Source organism: Cupressus sempervirens, chromosome 10, assembly GCF_028749045.1.
Source record: "Cupressus sempervirens isolate cs-2001-9-10 chromosome 10, ASM2874904v1, whole genome shotgun sequence".
Taxonomy (NCBI): domain Eukaryota; kingdom Viridiplantae; phylum Streptophyta; class Pinopsida; order Cupressales; family Cupressaceae; genus Cupressus; species Cupressus sempervirens.
In genome coordinates, this window is record NC_143127.1 from 617,757,444 (window position 1) to 617,771,500 (window position 14,057).

General features: G+C 37.4%; 2 protein-coding genes across 6 annotated transcripts in view; one reads left to right on the forward strand and one right to left on the reverse strand.

The window, feature by feature from the left end:
- ABCA1 (ATP-binding cassette A1) overlaps positions 1-14,057 on the reverse strand; it is a 307,414-nt gene that overhangs the window by 239,360 nt on the left and 53,997 nt on the right. For all 5 annotated transcript variants that reach the window (XM_089804610.1, XM_089804609.1, XM_089804613.1 and 2 more), the window contains 3 exons: positions 13,389-13,684; positions 13,026-13,086; positions 12,805-12,891 (listed from right to left, as the gene is read on the reverse strand). In XM_089804610.1, the coding sequence (XP_089660736.1) occupies positions 12,805-12,891; positions 13,026-13,086; positions 13,389-13,684 (444 nt within the window). The remainder of the gene's footprint in view (positions 1-12,804; positions 12,892-13,025; positions 13,087-13,388; positions 13,685-14,057) is intronic.
- Positions 1,261-2,373, forward strand: LOC149535358 (uncharacterized). The gene is made up of 2 exons (XM_089804889.1): positions 1,261-1,486; positions 1,582-2,373. The coding sequence occupies exons 1-2, from the start codon at positions 1,336-1,338 to the stop codon at positions 2,208-2,210; spliced, it is 780 nt and encodes a 259-aa protein (XP_089661015.1). The 5' UTR covers positions 1,261-1,335; the 3' UTR covers positions 2,211-2,373.

Below are 14,057 nucleotides of genomic sequence, written 5' to 3' on the forward strand. Positions count from 1 at the left end.
AATTTTGTAGGTTGCTTGACAAAGCAGTTGGTAGGGCAACATTATTGATAGAAGACCAAAAGAAAGAGTGGAAGAAGTATGGCTGCAACATTTTATCTAATGGGTGGACAGATGGAAGAAGTAGAACCATTATTAATTTCTTGGTTGCTTGCAAAGATGATGTGGTGTTTTGGAAATCTGTCGATGCCTCCAACAAAGTGAAAAATGCAGCCACATTGGCTTTAATGTTGGAGAATGTTGTCATGGAGGTGGGAATAGAGAATGTGGTGCAAATAATCACGGATAATGCAGCAGCATATGTGGCAGCAGGTAAATTTAATTTTTTATATTCGAATCAATATGAATCATAAATGTAGTGCTATGGTATTATTCAATTTATATTTGATGTAATTTGTAAATACTAAATATGGAAAGTTTGTTACTGTTTATTGATTTTTTGCTAATCTTTTAAGTAGAATCCTCCAAGAGAGGCATCCCACACTTTTTTGGTCACCTTGTGCAGCACATGTCCTTGACCTTCTCTTGGAGGACATAGGAAAACTTGATTGGGTGAGTCCAGTTGTGGAAGATGCTAGGCGAGTCATGAAATATATCTATAATCACCCATGGGTTCTCAGTTTGATGAGAAAAGCCACTAAAGGCAAAAATTGATGACACCTGCTATGACAAAGTTTGCAACGGTCTTCTTGACGTTGCAAAGTATTATTGACCACATATTGGCTTTGAAGCAAATGTTTGTGTGTCCTGATTGGGTTGCTTCACCTTACTCAAAGATGCCCGAAGGAGAGGTTGTGGCACGAATAGACTTTGATGATAGCTTTTTTGCAAAAGCTAAGGAGATTGTGTAGGTAACTTCAAAAATCAAAACATTATATTTTTAGTTTATTCAAGTTTCATTATCAATTCATAACTTACTATGTTATTAACTAATTTGTATTTTTCAAATTTCAAATGTAGATGTCTCTGCCCCTGGTTCTAGTCTTGTGCATATGTGATGGGCAGCAATCCCCAATGGGAGGTCTTTATGAGGCCATGGATAGGGCGAAAGAGGCTGTTAGAAGTTACTATCATGGGGTCAGTCTCAGATTTGGCCCGATTTGGGAAATAATTGATAGGAGGTGGAACAATATGCTCCACCAACCTATTCATGTAGCAGGCTACTTCCTCAATCCCAAATTCAGGTAATATGAATCATGATAATTGATTGTCCTTGAAGTTGGGATTTTACTAAGACTTCATTTTACTTTACTTTTTCAGGTTGTGTAGTAAGACTTGATATCATTTTCTATTTGTTTTAGGGCTGGTGATTCCTACTCATATCCTAATGGAGAGGTCATGGAAGGTCTCTCTAAATGCATTGAGAGAATGATATCAAGTGAAGAGGAGAGAGACCTTATTGTGACCGAACAACAAATCTATGTGGAATCGAGGGGTCCTTTGTTCTCTTCTATGCTAGCAAAGAGAGCAAGATTTACTCAAGCACCAGGTAAAGCATCAAACTTTAAAACTTTTGCTAATTGATAAGTTGTGCTTTTGATTTTTTTTTTATTGCTTTATAACTTTTTTTATTTTGTTTTGCAGATGCTTGGTGGGCAAGTTGGGGTGACAATACCCCCAATTTAAAGAAATTTGCTCTCAGAGTCCTATCCCAACCTTGTAGCTCATCCCATTGTGAGCACAATTGGAGCTTATTTGAGTCCATCCACACAAAGAAAAGAAACAGAATGACTCAAAAACGGCTTAATGACCTTGTTTATGTGCACTATAATCTTAAGTTGCGCATAAAAAAGGCACAGCTCTTAGAACTACCTGGTCCACTTGATCTAGATGAGATAGATCCTTATTCTGATTGGATAGCACAAGAGCCAGGTCCATTGTTTGCACCAGAAGAGATCGCTGATTTGGAGAGGCAGGCCATGGAGCGGGAGGCTGACGTTGATTTTCAGTTCACTATGGATGACATTGAGGATGAGGACGAGGACGAGGACGAGGACGAGGATGATTCAGGCGAGGATCAGGCATTACCATTAGGAGGAGATGCATCCTCTTCTAGGACGCAGAGCCATTCAGTAGGGACGTTGAGCAAGGAGGCACAGCCACAGAGTTCGCAGTCATGCAGCTCACGCCCTATCCCAGTGCGGGGCACTTCTTCTAGGACTAACCCCTTTGTTTTCCTGCTAGTACAAGTCGAAAGAGGAAGATGTGATTGAGTCATTGACATTGTATTGATGTATTTAGACTTTTAGTATTTACTTCTAGTTTGACAGATTGAAACTATTTACTATTTTGCTTCCTACCATGAGCATTCTGCATGAGAATGCAATTTTGTACGCACTATGCATTTATATATATCTAAACTCTGTTTGTTTCTTTTGTATTGTCTTTAATTAACTTATTAGATGCATCTTCTCATTAAATTTTGCAAAATAAATGTATTTTTAATTAAATTTCAGCAGTTTTTTAGGTTCCTGAGTTTTTCCCGAGTTTTTTTTTTAAATCGCCAAGTTTTTCCCGATTAAACTTTTGGGGGGCTTGGCGAGTTTTTGCCTTTGGCGAGTTTTCCAACTATGGTTTGAACCATACGGAAAGAATTGCAGCATTGGTACGACACAGAGGAACTATCACCCTAGTCGGTAGCCCTAGGTGCATAGTAATTTGTGTACAGGGAACCCTTCAAAGACAAAGGGTTATGGTGATGCTCGATAGCGAAGCCACTCTAAACTTCATAAACTCATCTCTAGCGAACCGAAGAGGTCTACCTATGTAGACACACGCAGGATTACAGGTCAAGGTTGTCGGAGGGATTCTTCTACACTACACACACCTTGTTCCTCAGTTAAGTATCACAATGGCAAATCACACGGTAACCGAGGATTTCTTCATACTGGACCTTGATGACATGGAGATTATTTTGGGCATACAGTGGATGGAGACACTTGATGAATACACTCAAAGCTTCAAACGAATGGATTTCACTTTTGTTGTCTATGGAAAGAAGGTTGTTCTCTGCAAAATGGCAAATGAGGGTTTGAAGAAAAAAAATTTGCACATTGGATGGAGGCAATTTTTCGGCTTGCTGACGTTGCTTGGGCTACACATTATTTTGTTTCGGCAGAACCTATAAAAGGGCAACGGACACCTTTCCAAGATGATGATCTCCAGAAGATTTTGAGCAACCATGATAAAGTGTTTATAGACATTACTCCTAGTATGCCACCTCATCAAGGATTTGAGCTTACTATTGAGTTGGAAGCAAGAGCCAAGCCAGTCATAACCACACCATACCGCCATCCCAAGAAATTCAAAGATGAGATTGAAAAGACGATTTAAGAACTGCTAGAGGATTTGTCCCAGTTCTAGCCCTTTCACGTCATCAGTGGTGTTGGTCAAAAAGAAGGATGGGACAATGCGTATGTGTGTGGACTACCGTGCATTGAACCAAAAAACAATACAGAATAAGTATCCCATTCCAATGATAGATCAGTTGTTGGATGAATTGCATAGCACACTCTATTTTTCGAAAATAGATCTTTGTTCTGGATACCATCAGATCTGCATGAGGGAGGAAGACGTGGAAAAGACAACCTTTTGTTGTCACTACGGGCATTATGAGTTATTGGTCATGCCGTTCGGATTAACGAAAGCACTTACTACGTTCCAATCATGCATGAATCACATCTTCAACAAACAATTGCGTAAGTACTTACTAGTAGTTTTTGATGACATTCTTATTTATAGCAGGGCATGGGAAGAGCACCTGAAACATCTGGATAAAGTCCTAAGGATTATGAAGGATGAGTCTTTATTCGCCAAGCAATCCAAGTGTGAATTCGGTATGACAGAAATATTGTACCTTGGACATGTTGTAAGTAAATATGGCGTTCAAGTTCATCGAGAGAAGATTCAGGCTATTCTTGATTGGCCTCCCCCAAAATCACTCACGGAATTGTGAGGATTTTTCGGACTATGAAGTTATTACCGGAGGTTTGTAAAAGGGTTCTCTCAGCTCAATGCACCACTAACAGATCTGACAAGGAAAGGGTCCTTCCAGTGGAATGAAAAGGCACAACTTACCTTGGATAAGCTAAAGGAAGCAATGAGCACTTGTCACACGCTAGCTTTACCTGATTTCACTTGACCATTCATTATGTAGTGCAACGCATCCAGAGAAGGCATTGGCGTAGTACTGATGCAAGATAGACACCCCATAGCCTATGAGAGCACGAAGCTTACACAAGAAAAACACTTGTATTCCATCTACAAGAAAGAGATGTCAGCCATCGTACATGCACTAACCAAGTTTCGGCAGTATCTGGTAGGTGCCAAGTTTGTTGTTTGTATAAATCACAATAGTTTGAGATATTTTTGGAGCAATGGGATTTGAACGAGAGGCAACAAAAATGGGTAAGCATAGTTCAGGCTTTTGATTGACATTGAATATGTGAAAGGAAAGAACAATGTGGTTGCAGATGCTTTGTCCAGGAAACCTACCATCTGCTTACTAACCCAGATTGCAGCTGACTGGAAAGCACAATTGTTGGTAGAATATTTCAAAAACACATTTGCCTATGAGCTAATGGATGGCGACACCCAGGATGATCGGTACAAAGTGGTGGATGACATCAATTACTATAAAAGTTGGATATTTTTAGTGTTGAAATCCAAATTGAACCAGAAAATCTTGAAGGAGGTACACGACTCACCCTTGGCAAGACACCTGAGCTTCCTCAAAACGTACAGACGTCTCAGGGAGAGGATTTCATGGAAAGGACTTAAGAAAACATATTGCAATATGTAAGAGTGTGTGGTCTGACAACAGAACAAATCCGAACATACTCTACCTGCCAGGTTATTGCAACCTCTGCCAATTCTAGAACATAAGTGGGAAACTATCTCAATGGATTTCATAACTGGACTTCCCAAGGTGAACGGAAAAGATTGTATATTCGTGGTGGTTGACAGATTGACAAAGTACGCATATTTCTTCGCCATCCCCTTAGATTTTCAGGCTACACCTATTTTTTAGAGAAGTTTTTCGTCTACACAGGTTACCCCGAAACATCGTCAGTGATTGGGATGGGCGATTCATCAATATTTTTTGGACAGAACTATTTCGGTTTGTAGGGACAGAATTGTCACCAAGTACTAGTTACCACCCTCAGACAGACGGAGAAACAGAGATTGTGAACAAGTGGCTCGAAGGATACCTTCGAAACTACGTTTCAGCACAACGACAGGCGTGGGTCAAATGGACACACCTAGGGGAATATTGTTACAATACCACGTACCACATGTCCATCGGAATGGCACCATTCAAAGCTTTATACAGATATGAACCCCTTTCCTTCATTGAAACAATTCTGGGTGACAACCGTGCACCGAGGGCGAGGGACTGGCTTCAGGAGGGACAGGACATCCTCAGATGCCCAAAGGAAAACTTACAACGGGCACAAAATCAACAGAAGATGTACGTCGATAGACACTAAATGGAGAGGATTTTCAAAATAGGAGGCTTGGTTAATCTCAAACTCCAACCATATCAACAATCCTCATTGAAGGAAAAGGGAAAAGAAAAACTAAAGCCACGATTTTATGGCCTCTATCGTGTAGTTCGTCATTAGTGAAGTCGCCTACGAATTGGAACTTTCGGAGGGGAGCCGTATTCATAATGTCTTTCATGTTTCATGCTTGAAGAAGGCTGTGGGGTAGACCGTCATGGTAGGCACAGACATTCAGTTGCTAAATGAAGAAAGAAAGCTCAAACAGAGAGCATCGAAGTTCGTGAGAAGACCCTAGGGAACCACACGGTGAAGGAATATTTGGTGCATTCGAAACACTTGTCGTTGGATGATGCAACGTGGGAGGGCGAGCACATTCTTCAACACCCAACATTACATTTTCTTAATGACAGGCAAAATTTGGAATGGGAGGACTGTAATGTTCCCGTTATAAAACAAATCAATAATCAAACTATTGTTAATGAGCCAATTGATTAATTATATCTCGAACCCTCTTTTTTGTTTTGTTTCCGTAGTTTGTGTTGCTATCGGCTATCTTTGTATACCTTCGAAAAGTTTTCCCGACAAGTATTTAAGCACGACTTGTAGATAATCTTTAGGTATGCAATATGGATTAATTTCTCTGTACTGTGAATTCCTATTAGAGTTCTCTATTGTTCGCCATTTCGGAAGTGAAAGACCTTTCCTATTTGGTTTTGTCCGGTTTCAATGGGATCCAACCCTCACCCTATTTCGTCGCCTATAACACTTCGCTCAGATCTGGCAAATCGGAGCACTATCATATTGTGAATTATCCTTGTGTTCAATTGGTTCTACTCTCTTGTTCTATGTAATTCCATCAATTGTTTATCTCCATTGAATCTCGTTGTTTGTTCATATTATCTATTGTTCTGCAATCACTCTGTGTATCCATACGGACTATTGACTTCCATTTCAAACCACTACTGTACACTGTATGGCCTCCAAGTTCAACTCCAACTCATCGTACGCCTCCCTTCTATCGTATAGCTGTTCTGAAACAATCCCACTTTACAGCCCCCATACCTCCTATCTGTACGACCTTGTTGCTCCCCCCCCCTCCCACCGTACGAACTTGCAATGACACTGTACATATCTCCATTGACACCATACAGCTAGAATTTGCAAGCATCGTACTATGTCTTTTCTCCATCGTACGACCATCAATTTGGCCTCCCAATAGCCACCATATGGCCTCATTCCGTACGGCCTCTTTTAGACCTTCTCTCGTGTATAATAGGTCAAATTGATTCTACCATTCGTCAAGCTATATTAGTACGGATCTACTCCAGAGGGATAGACGAACAACAAAATATTACACTTCTGGTGGAAATTGTTCAGATTGTGTGGGACAAAGCTCACTCCAAGTACTAGCTACCACCCCCAGACAGATGATCAGACAAAGATAGTGAACAAATGGGTGGAGGGATGCCTTAGGAATTACATAGCAAGGCAACAAAAGGCTTGGGTTAAGTGGATATATCTATGTGAGTATTATTATAATTCCACTTATCACATGTCTATACAGATATCACCATTCATGGCATTATATGGATATGAGGCACCCAGTTTCATGGAGTTGTTGCTATAGATAGTAGATTGCCCAATGTTGGAGACTTATTACAAGAGAGCCAGGACATTGTAAAGGCTCTTAAGGAGAATATTACTAAGGCGCAAAATCAGCAAAAGCAGTATGCTGATTAGAAGACGACTAAGCGGGTTTTTGAGGTAGCGATATGGTATATTTGATGCTGCAGCCTTACCGCCAATCCACTCTCAAAAAGAGTGGTGCCAAGAAACTCAAGCCACGTTATTATGGGCCTTTTAGGGTAATCAGGAGAGTTGGAGTGTTGGAAGAGGTGGCTTATGAGTTGGATTTGCCGGCAATTAGTAGAATGCATAATGTCTTTCATGTATCACATCTCAAGGTGTTAGGACATCACATTGTTCCCTCCAAAGTGCTTCCTCCCTTGGATGATAAGGGAAAGTTGGTGTTAGTCCCTGAGGCTATCATTGAGTTCAAGGAAAGGAATGGCGGAGGCACACTATTAGAGAATATTTGGTCAAATGGAAGGATATGCCAGTTGACAATGCTACTTGGGAGAGTGAGGAGATTTTAAAGCATCCAGAGTTGAGATTCCATGAGGACAAACAATTTCAGGAGGGGCGGATTGTGGTGTTCCCTTCTAGCTAGATTCTTTAGTTTGGTTGTGGTTTAGTCTATTATTGGATCCTTGTTTGCTAATGAGCATCTAGAGTTGAGATTGCTTGAGGACAAGCAATTTCAGGAGGGGCGGACTGTGGTGTTCCCTTCTAGCTAGATTCTTTAGTTTGGTTGTGGTTTAGCCTATTATTGGACCCGCATAGGCTAATGAGCATGGTTAGAGGGTCTTCTGAGGATTGATTCATCTCCAACATTCAGGGATTTATGGATTTAGCCTTCATTCGATATCATTTGGACTCCATTTGTCATACTATGTATAGTAAGCCAGGAGTAATAGAGATGGACCCTTTCTATTTTTAGAAAGTGTATTTGATCACATGGGGAATTATGAGGAGAGATTCCTATTTCAGACGGCATGGCAATCAAACAAATATTTCAAGAGATATTAAAGTTCAAGTGACTTGAGTGATTTATTTAAATATTTTTATGTTATTATAAAGTTATAAAGTAACTTATAATAATAAAGTCACTTTAATATTATAAAGTGCAAATATAAGAATATCTTTTATCCCACATTGGGGAGAAAAGTAAGTGAGCAACCACAAGGAAAGAATAAATTAACTTGAGAGATTCTTTTCTATTTATCCGATTATTGGCAATTGCATTTGATATGAACTTGGGAGAAGAAACTAAGGGTTTTTTATTTTAGTTAGCCATTGGAGAACGTCAATTCTTCAGTGTTGCAACGATTTGAGGTGGTCAAATAACCACTGAATTTTGCATTCAGTAGAGCTTCATTCTGGAGTTCTATTTGTGCTTAAAGTTAAGGAATAACCAAAGGGTTTGAAGAATATTGAAAGACTATTGAGTGCAGACCTAAAGATTCATCTTTGGCAGCCATTAGTAATTGTTTTTTGTTCTTGCTACTACAATACGTGTGAACAGTGCCGCACTACAGTATTTGTGATTGATTCCGATTGCAACTTTCATCTCCATCCTTGGGCATCACTATTATCAAGTTCCTTTTGCAACTATTAGTAGTTAGCATTGTAATCTCAGGCATATAAATTTTTTGTTGTAAGTGATAACTCAAAATTAGATTTGGCATTGTTGTAGTCATTATTGTAAGCCCATTTGTCTTGGCAAATTCATAGCAACATTTTACATGGGAATGAATTCAATGAAGGAGATATATGTTGCATACCATTTGTTTGACGAAATGTCCATCTAATAGCATATATGATCAGCATAATATTTGTATGCCAATTGTTTGTCAAAATGTCAGATGGCTGTAGGTATGCATTCCATATCTAGTTTTCATGTATATGTATTGAAAAAACCAAAAAGAACTGCACTTACATATTAGTTCATTGTAAGAGGTATTGTAATATCATTTGTGAACATTCTAAATTTCTTAGCAACTTTCAAACAATCTGAAACACAAAAAAATCAGAAAAGAGAAAGGCATCATACAAGTGTTTGACAATATTCCTTGAGCCAAAATCAATCAGTTGGACAAGGGACATAACAATCTTTGATGATTGAAATTATGAGATCCTTCTACATTAAGAAGGAATATGACATTTCTTCTAAGGCAACGCGGGAGCTTAGAAGATTCATACTCAGAGAAAATCTAGAAATACATGTGTATGACTGCATGATTTTGATGGGCCTACTCCTATGTATATCATGAGGAAGTAATGACTTATCACCAGAAAATCAAAAAATTGATATCAAATTCAGAGGGAGTCTGACAGGCATCCTTGGGCAAAGAGAGTCTCTCAGGAAGTAACTACAGGACCTGACTTCCCAGAATCATTGTTCAGAGAGAAATTTTTGAGGTGCAATCCTTTGTGAATGATATTTTCTCTATCAAGAGAAGTTTTAAGTGAAATTCCTTGTGATGCATTCTTTCCTGTGAGAGAGAATTGAGGTGAAAGCCTTTGTACCACTCTCTAACTTGGTTCATGGTGGTTACTATTTCGCATATGATATGTAATGAAAGGTGACAATCTTCCATTGACGTATATAAACAGAAGGTAACATTGTAAGGTGATGATCTTATAAATGGTAGACCTGTTATCATGATCTAATGAACCTATCATGATCAGACTTCATTAAGTTGTTGTCCCGGAGTGCCAGAGATCATGATACTTGCCATGATAGAGACCATGACATTGTGATTTCTTTTTATCTGATAAACTATATTAAATTGTTGTCTGGAAGTATTGTTAATTAGATAACCCATATCCTTCTAGGATATAACATATTCTTTTGATAGGCATCAAGGATTTGATGCATGTGCACATATCAAAAGAATATATGTATGATGAGTACCATATGATTGATATTCTTGTTGAATCATACTTCGGATTATATTGAAATATAACCTCTAAATTGATGGATTTATGTTGATATGCTTAAATATGTCATTTCAGGAATATCATAGTAAGATGATGTATCTTCATATACTCGAGCATAATGTGTTCTACATCAATCCTCCCTAACTAAGAGGGAGTGTTAAGTTTGTAGTTGCAAACAGATTGATTCGATCATGAGATACATTGGTGATGGTAAATCATCATCAGATAAATACTCTTATACATATATACATATATGTATATATGTATATATATATATATATATATATATATATGTATATGTATATATTAACTATATGTGTGTGTGTGTATATATATATATATATATATATATATATATATATATATATATATATATATATATATATATATATATATATACTAACGATGGTTAACTATAGAGACATCAATTCTCATATTTATGAGTCTTCAATTCTCATATATATATATATATATATATGAGACGTGTCTCCTCTCATATTTATGAGTCTTCAATTCTACATTTGGAAGACATCAATTACAATGGTCATGTTATTACATTTGCAGAAAACAATCTGTGTTACTTCAACAATGTTTAATAACGGATCACCCTCCAACCTACGCACAATATCAAGTATGAATAACTGCCCAACACCAGTGATTCCTAATAGAAAACTGGTGCCAAAATGTTGTGACCCAGGGTGCATCAAAATTAAGTCTGTGGTAACGCCTGATCTGCAAAGTTTTTCCACACCAATAAACCAGGTATTTCAGCGTTTGAAATGTAGATGTTGGAGCCATAATTTACAGATAGCACAGGCCTAAATGCAAGGGAAAACCTTGACCTTTGATAGCAGAAAATTAGTGTGCCTAGATACAATGCAAAACCATGCCAACAAAAGGCAGAAATGGCATTTAAAATATCAGAGTTCCCCACACTAAATTCTTTAGGAATGAAAAACTTCTCAGACAATAAGAGAAAGTACCAATCTTCAGATTGCAAAACAAGTTGATCCCACTATACCTCAACAGTAGTTTGATGCACAAATTCGATCTCAAAACCCTCAGCTAATGACAAAGCAATAAGGAATAAATTGGATGATGAATTCTCACAATTGGAGCCATATTTATAATCACACCTCACTGAAGAGGCTTCAACTTAACAATTCCATTTTACAACATGTAATAAGATAAACTGCTTTAATAATAATGAAGCATCATTAATAATTCAATAAATATGAACTCCATCAATAAATTCACAATACTATGTAGATGAGGACCAACCACCTGCGCCACTGCTACACTGCCAAAAATAGCAACCATCCAAAATCAGACGTACTATAAATAGCAAGTCTACAACAGAGACCCTCAAAACTCACAGTCAGCTTGCAAGGGTTGCAATGATGAACCGACCAATCCTTGCTACAAAAACCTGCTAAATTGGGGACATTACGTCTAGTGAGTCACCACTCTAAGGTCAATGGCTTGTTATTGCCAAGATGGATTGTAAGTCTTGCTAAGGTCAAGGAAGACCAAATGAGTCTTATGGGCTCAATTATAGGAGTAAGGTGGGTATATTGAGAGCACAAAGTACAGTGCTTGAATTTGTAAACCTTGGCTAAGGTGGTTCTTTGCAATGGTATAGTGACTGTCAAACACATGAACTGAGATTATACGTCTAGTCGTGGAGGTCATTTTCATAGACGTGGATATCTGTAGGGTGCAACCGACTAAGATTCTTGTAGCTTCAAAGCACCAAAGACTTGGTGGGGAATGATAATAACCATAACCCATTTCTATACCGGTAATTACCGCTTTTGAAAGGAAATTGTCAAAGAGACTGAAAAGTCAATGTATGGGAGATGAAGCCTCTGATGATGCTCTCCCTCTCCTTAGAAGACATCAAGATCAATATCAGAAAAGGAAAGAAGTTCAGACACTTCCTTTATTGGAGTCTAGTATCTTCTGCATACGGTTAGTTGATTTCTTAATTTCCTTTCTAGATAAATCAGTTTCATATTGTTAGTTATTCTATTGTCATGTGAAGGCAGTGCTTTTGAATATTGTATTTCCCTTTATCTTGAAGTAGATTAAATCAATTATTGGAACGAAACAGTTACTTTCTATTAAGTTAGTTAATTGAAAAGTTTATTTTCCTCTGAATTGATTAGTAATTGTTAAAAAAAATAGTAGTTAAGTTTTTAGCGTGTTACATCTGTGGTGTATTTTAATCAGTACAGTATTTAATCAGTTCACTAGACCCATAATTGCATCCTTCAATTTATAGAATATCAGTTTTACAAGTAGAATTGATCAAAACATTTCATCTAGTCTATGCAAAAACTAAAGAATTACTTTGTATTTCAGTATTTTGTATTCCCATTTACCACTTATGGTCATTCATGGAAATCTACATTAATAAAGGCTAATGATTTTGTTATTGTGCATAATGTGATTATAATAATTGTGGTGAAAACTCCTATATAGAATCCTCATTCCTTCTTAATGCAGCATCATTGTTTGTAACAAGGATTGCTAGGGCCATTTCCATCTAATAAGAGGATAATTTCTTGATATTTTTTATTAGCCTTTGGTAAGCATGTAAGGTGTATTAATAGTACTAGCTACAGATCTTGAAAAAGGATAACACGCAAAAAGAACTCCCTCAATTTAATGATAACTAGAGAGACAGTAACCAGCACCTTTCTATACAAAAAATCATTTGGAATTGCATACCACTTACTTGAATTGCATATGTAATAAACCATGACAAGTAAAATACATGATCCTTTAAGCCCATCATGTGAAGTCCTTCCTTAATCTTTTGTTCCTGAATCAACAGAGTATACCAATAATTCAAGTGAAGTATTAAAAGAACTAAACCCAACAAAGTCTTTGGTGTGAAATAATCTGTGGTTTTGCCCTGGCCACTATTGGCCCAAAATATGAAACCAATGCATTTACCTTCTCATAAACAGAGTAACTGATAAGCCGTGAAACTGGATAAAGAAATCCCAATAGATACCTGTGCCAATTGAGTTGAATACCCAATGTTTAAGTAATTTGAAACCAAGATACAGATAAACAATTTCCTATCTCGTATAGAGTTTGATGACCCTGTCTTACTCAAACTACCATTTCACTATCAAAGTAATTAACTAAGCTCATTGGAATCCATTCATTAAAAGAAAATCTGGAAAATTTACAGTGGCTTCCAACTCAACTGCTACAAACAAGGCCATATAATTCTTCTGTATCATTGACAAACACCAAAGTATTGCTAATCATATCTGAAACAAAACATTAGAGATGGAAAGTAATCCTTACAAAACTCCCATCACTTTTTTGACAATTGACTGGAATTCATCATCTGTATATTCACGAGTTGGAAAAGGTGCAATACTGATATTCGATGGTCTAAACAATGTCCCGGGAAAATCCTGCTCGGAGTTCTCTTCAAGTGTGCCAAACATGTGATGCTTTTCTTCAGAATGATTGTTCTCCAAGCAACTTTGGGTTTGATGAGTATCTAAGTTGTCTCCTTTTTTTGTTTTGTCATAGAAAGTAGAGCTTCCATTCCATTGTGCAGAAAATATTATAAATGAATCCAAAACTTGTTGCAACTGTTATGCACACAAAGCCATCCAGACACATGAAATTAGCAGTTAGAGAACTCTAGAGATTAACAAAAAATCCTTCAATACATTCCAAATGAGAAACTACAAAAATACACTTAATGTTTTGAGTAAAATATAATTTGCATTGATGATTCCAAATGAGAAACTACAAAAATACACTTAATGTTTTGAGTAAAATATAATTTGCATTGATGATTCAGATATATTATCACATTGATCAAAATGAGAGACCCAAAGATACATGAGAAAGTAACAATAAATTAGATATGCACGAGAATAATTACTGGTACCCTTTTGCAATATAGGCTTATGAGACTAAAACTGCAACATAAATTGTAACGTCTTTGGATTTCCCACT

Coding starts and splice junctions, on each gene's coding strand:
- LOC149535358 (XM_089804889.1), top strand. CDS start 1,336: ATGGAAGGTCTCTCTAAATGCATTGAGAGAATGATATCAAGTGAAGAG. Junction 1,487..1,581: donor AAGATTTACTCAAGCACCAG/GTAAAGCATCAA, acceptor TTTGTTTTGCAG/ATGCTTGGTGGGCAAGTTGG.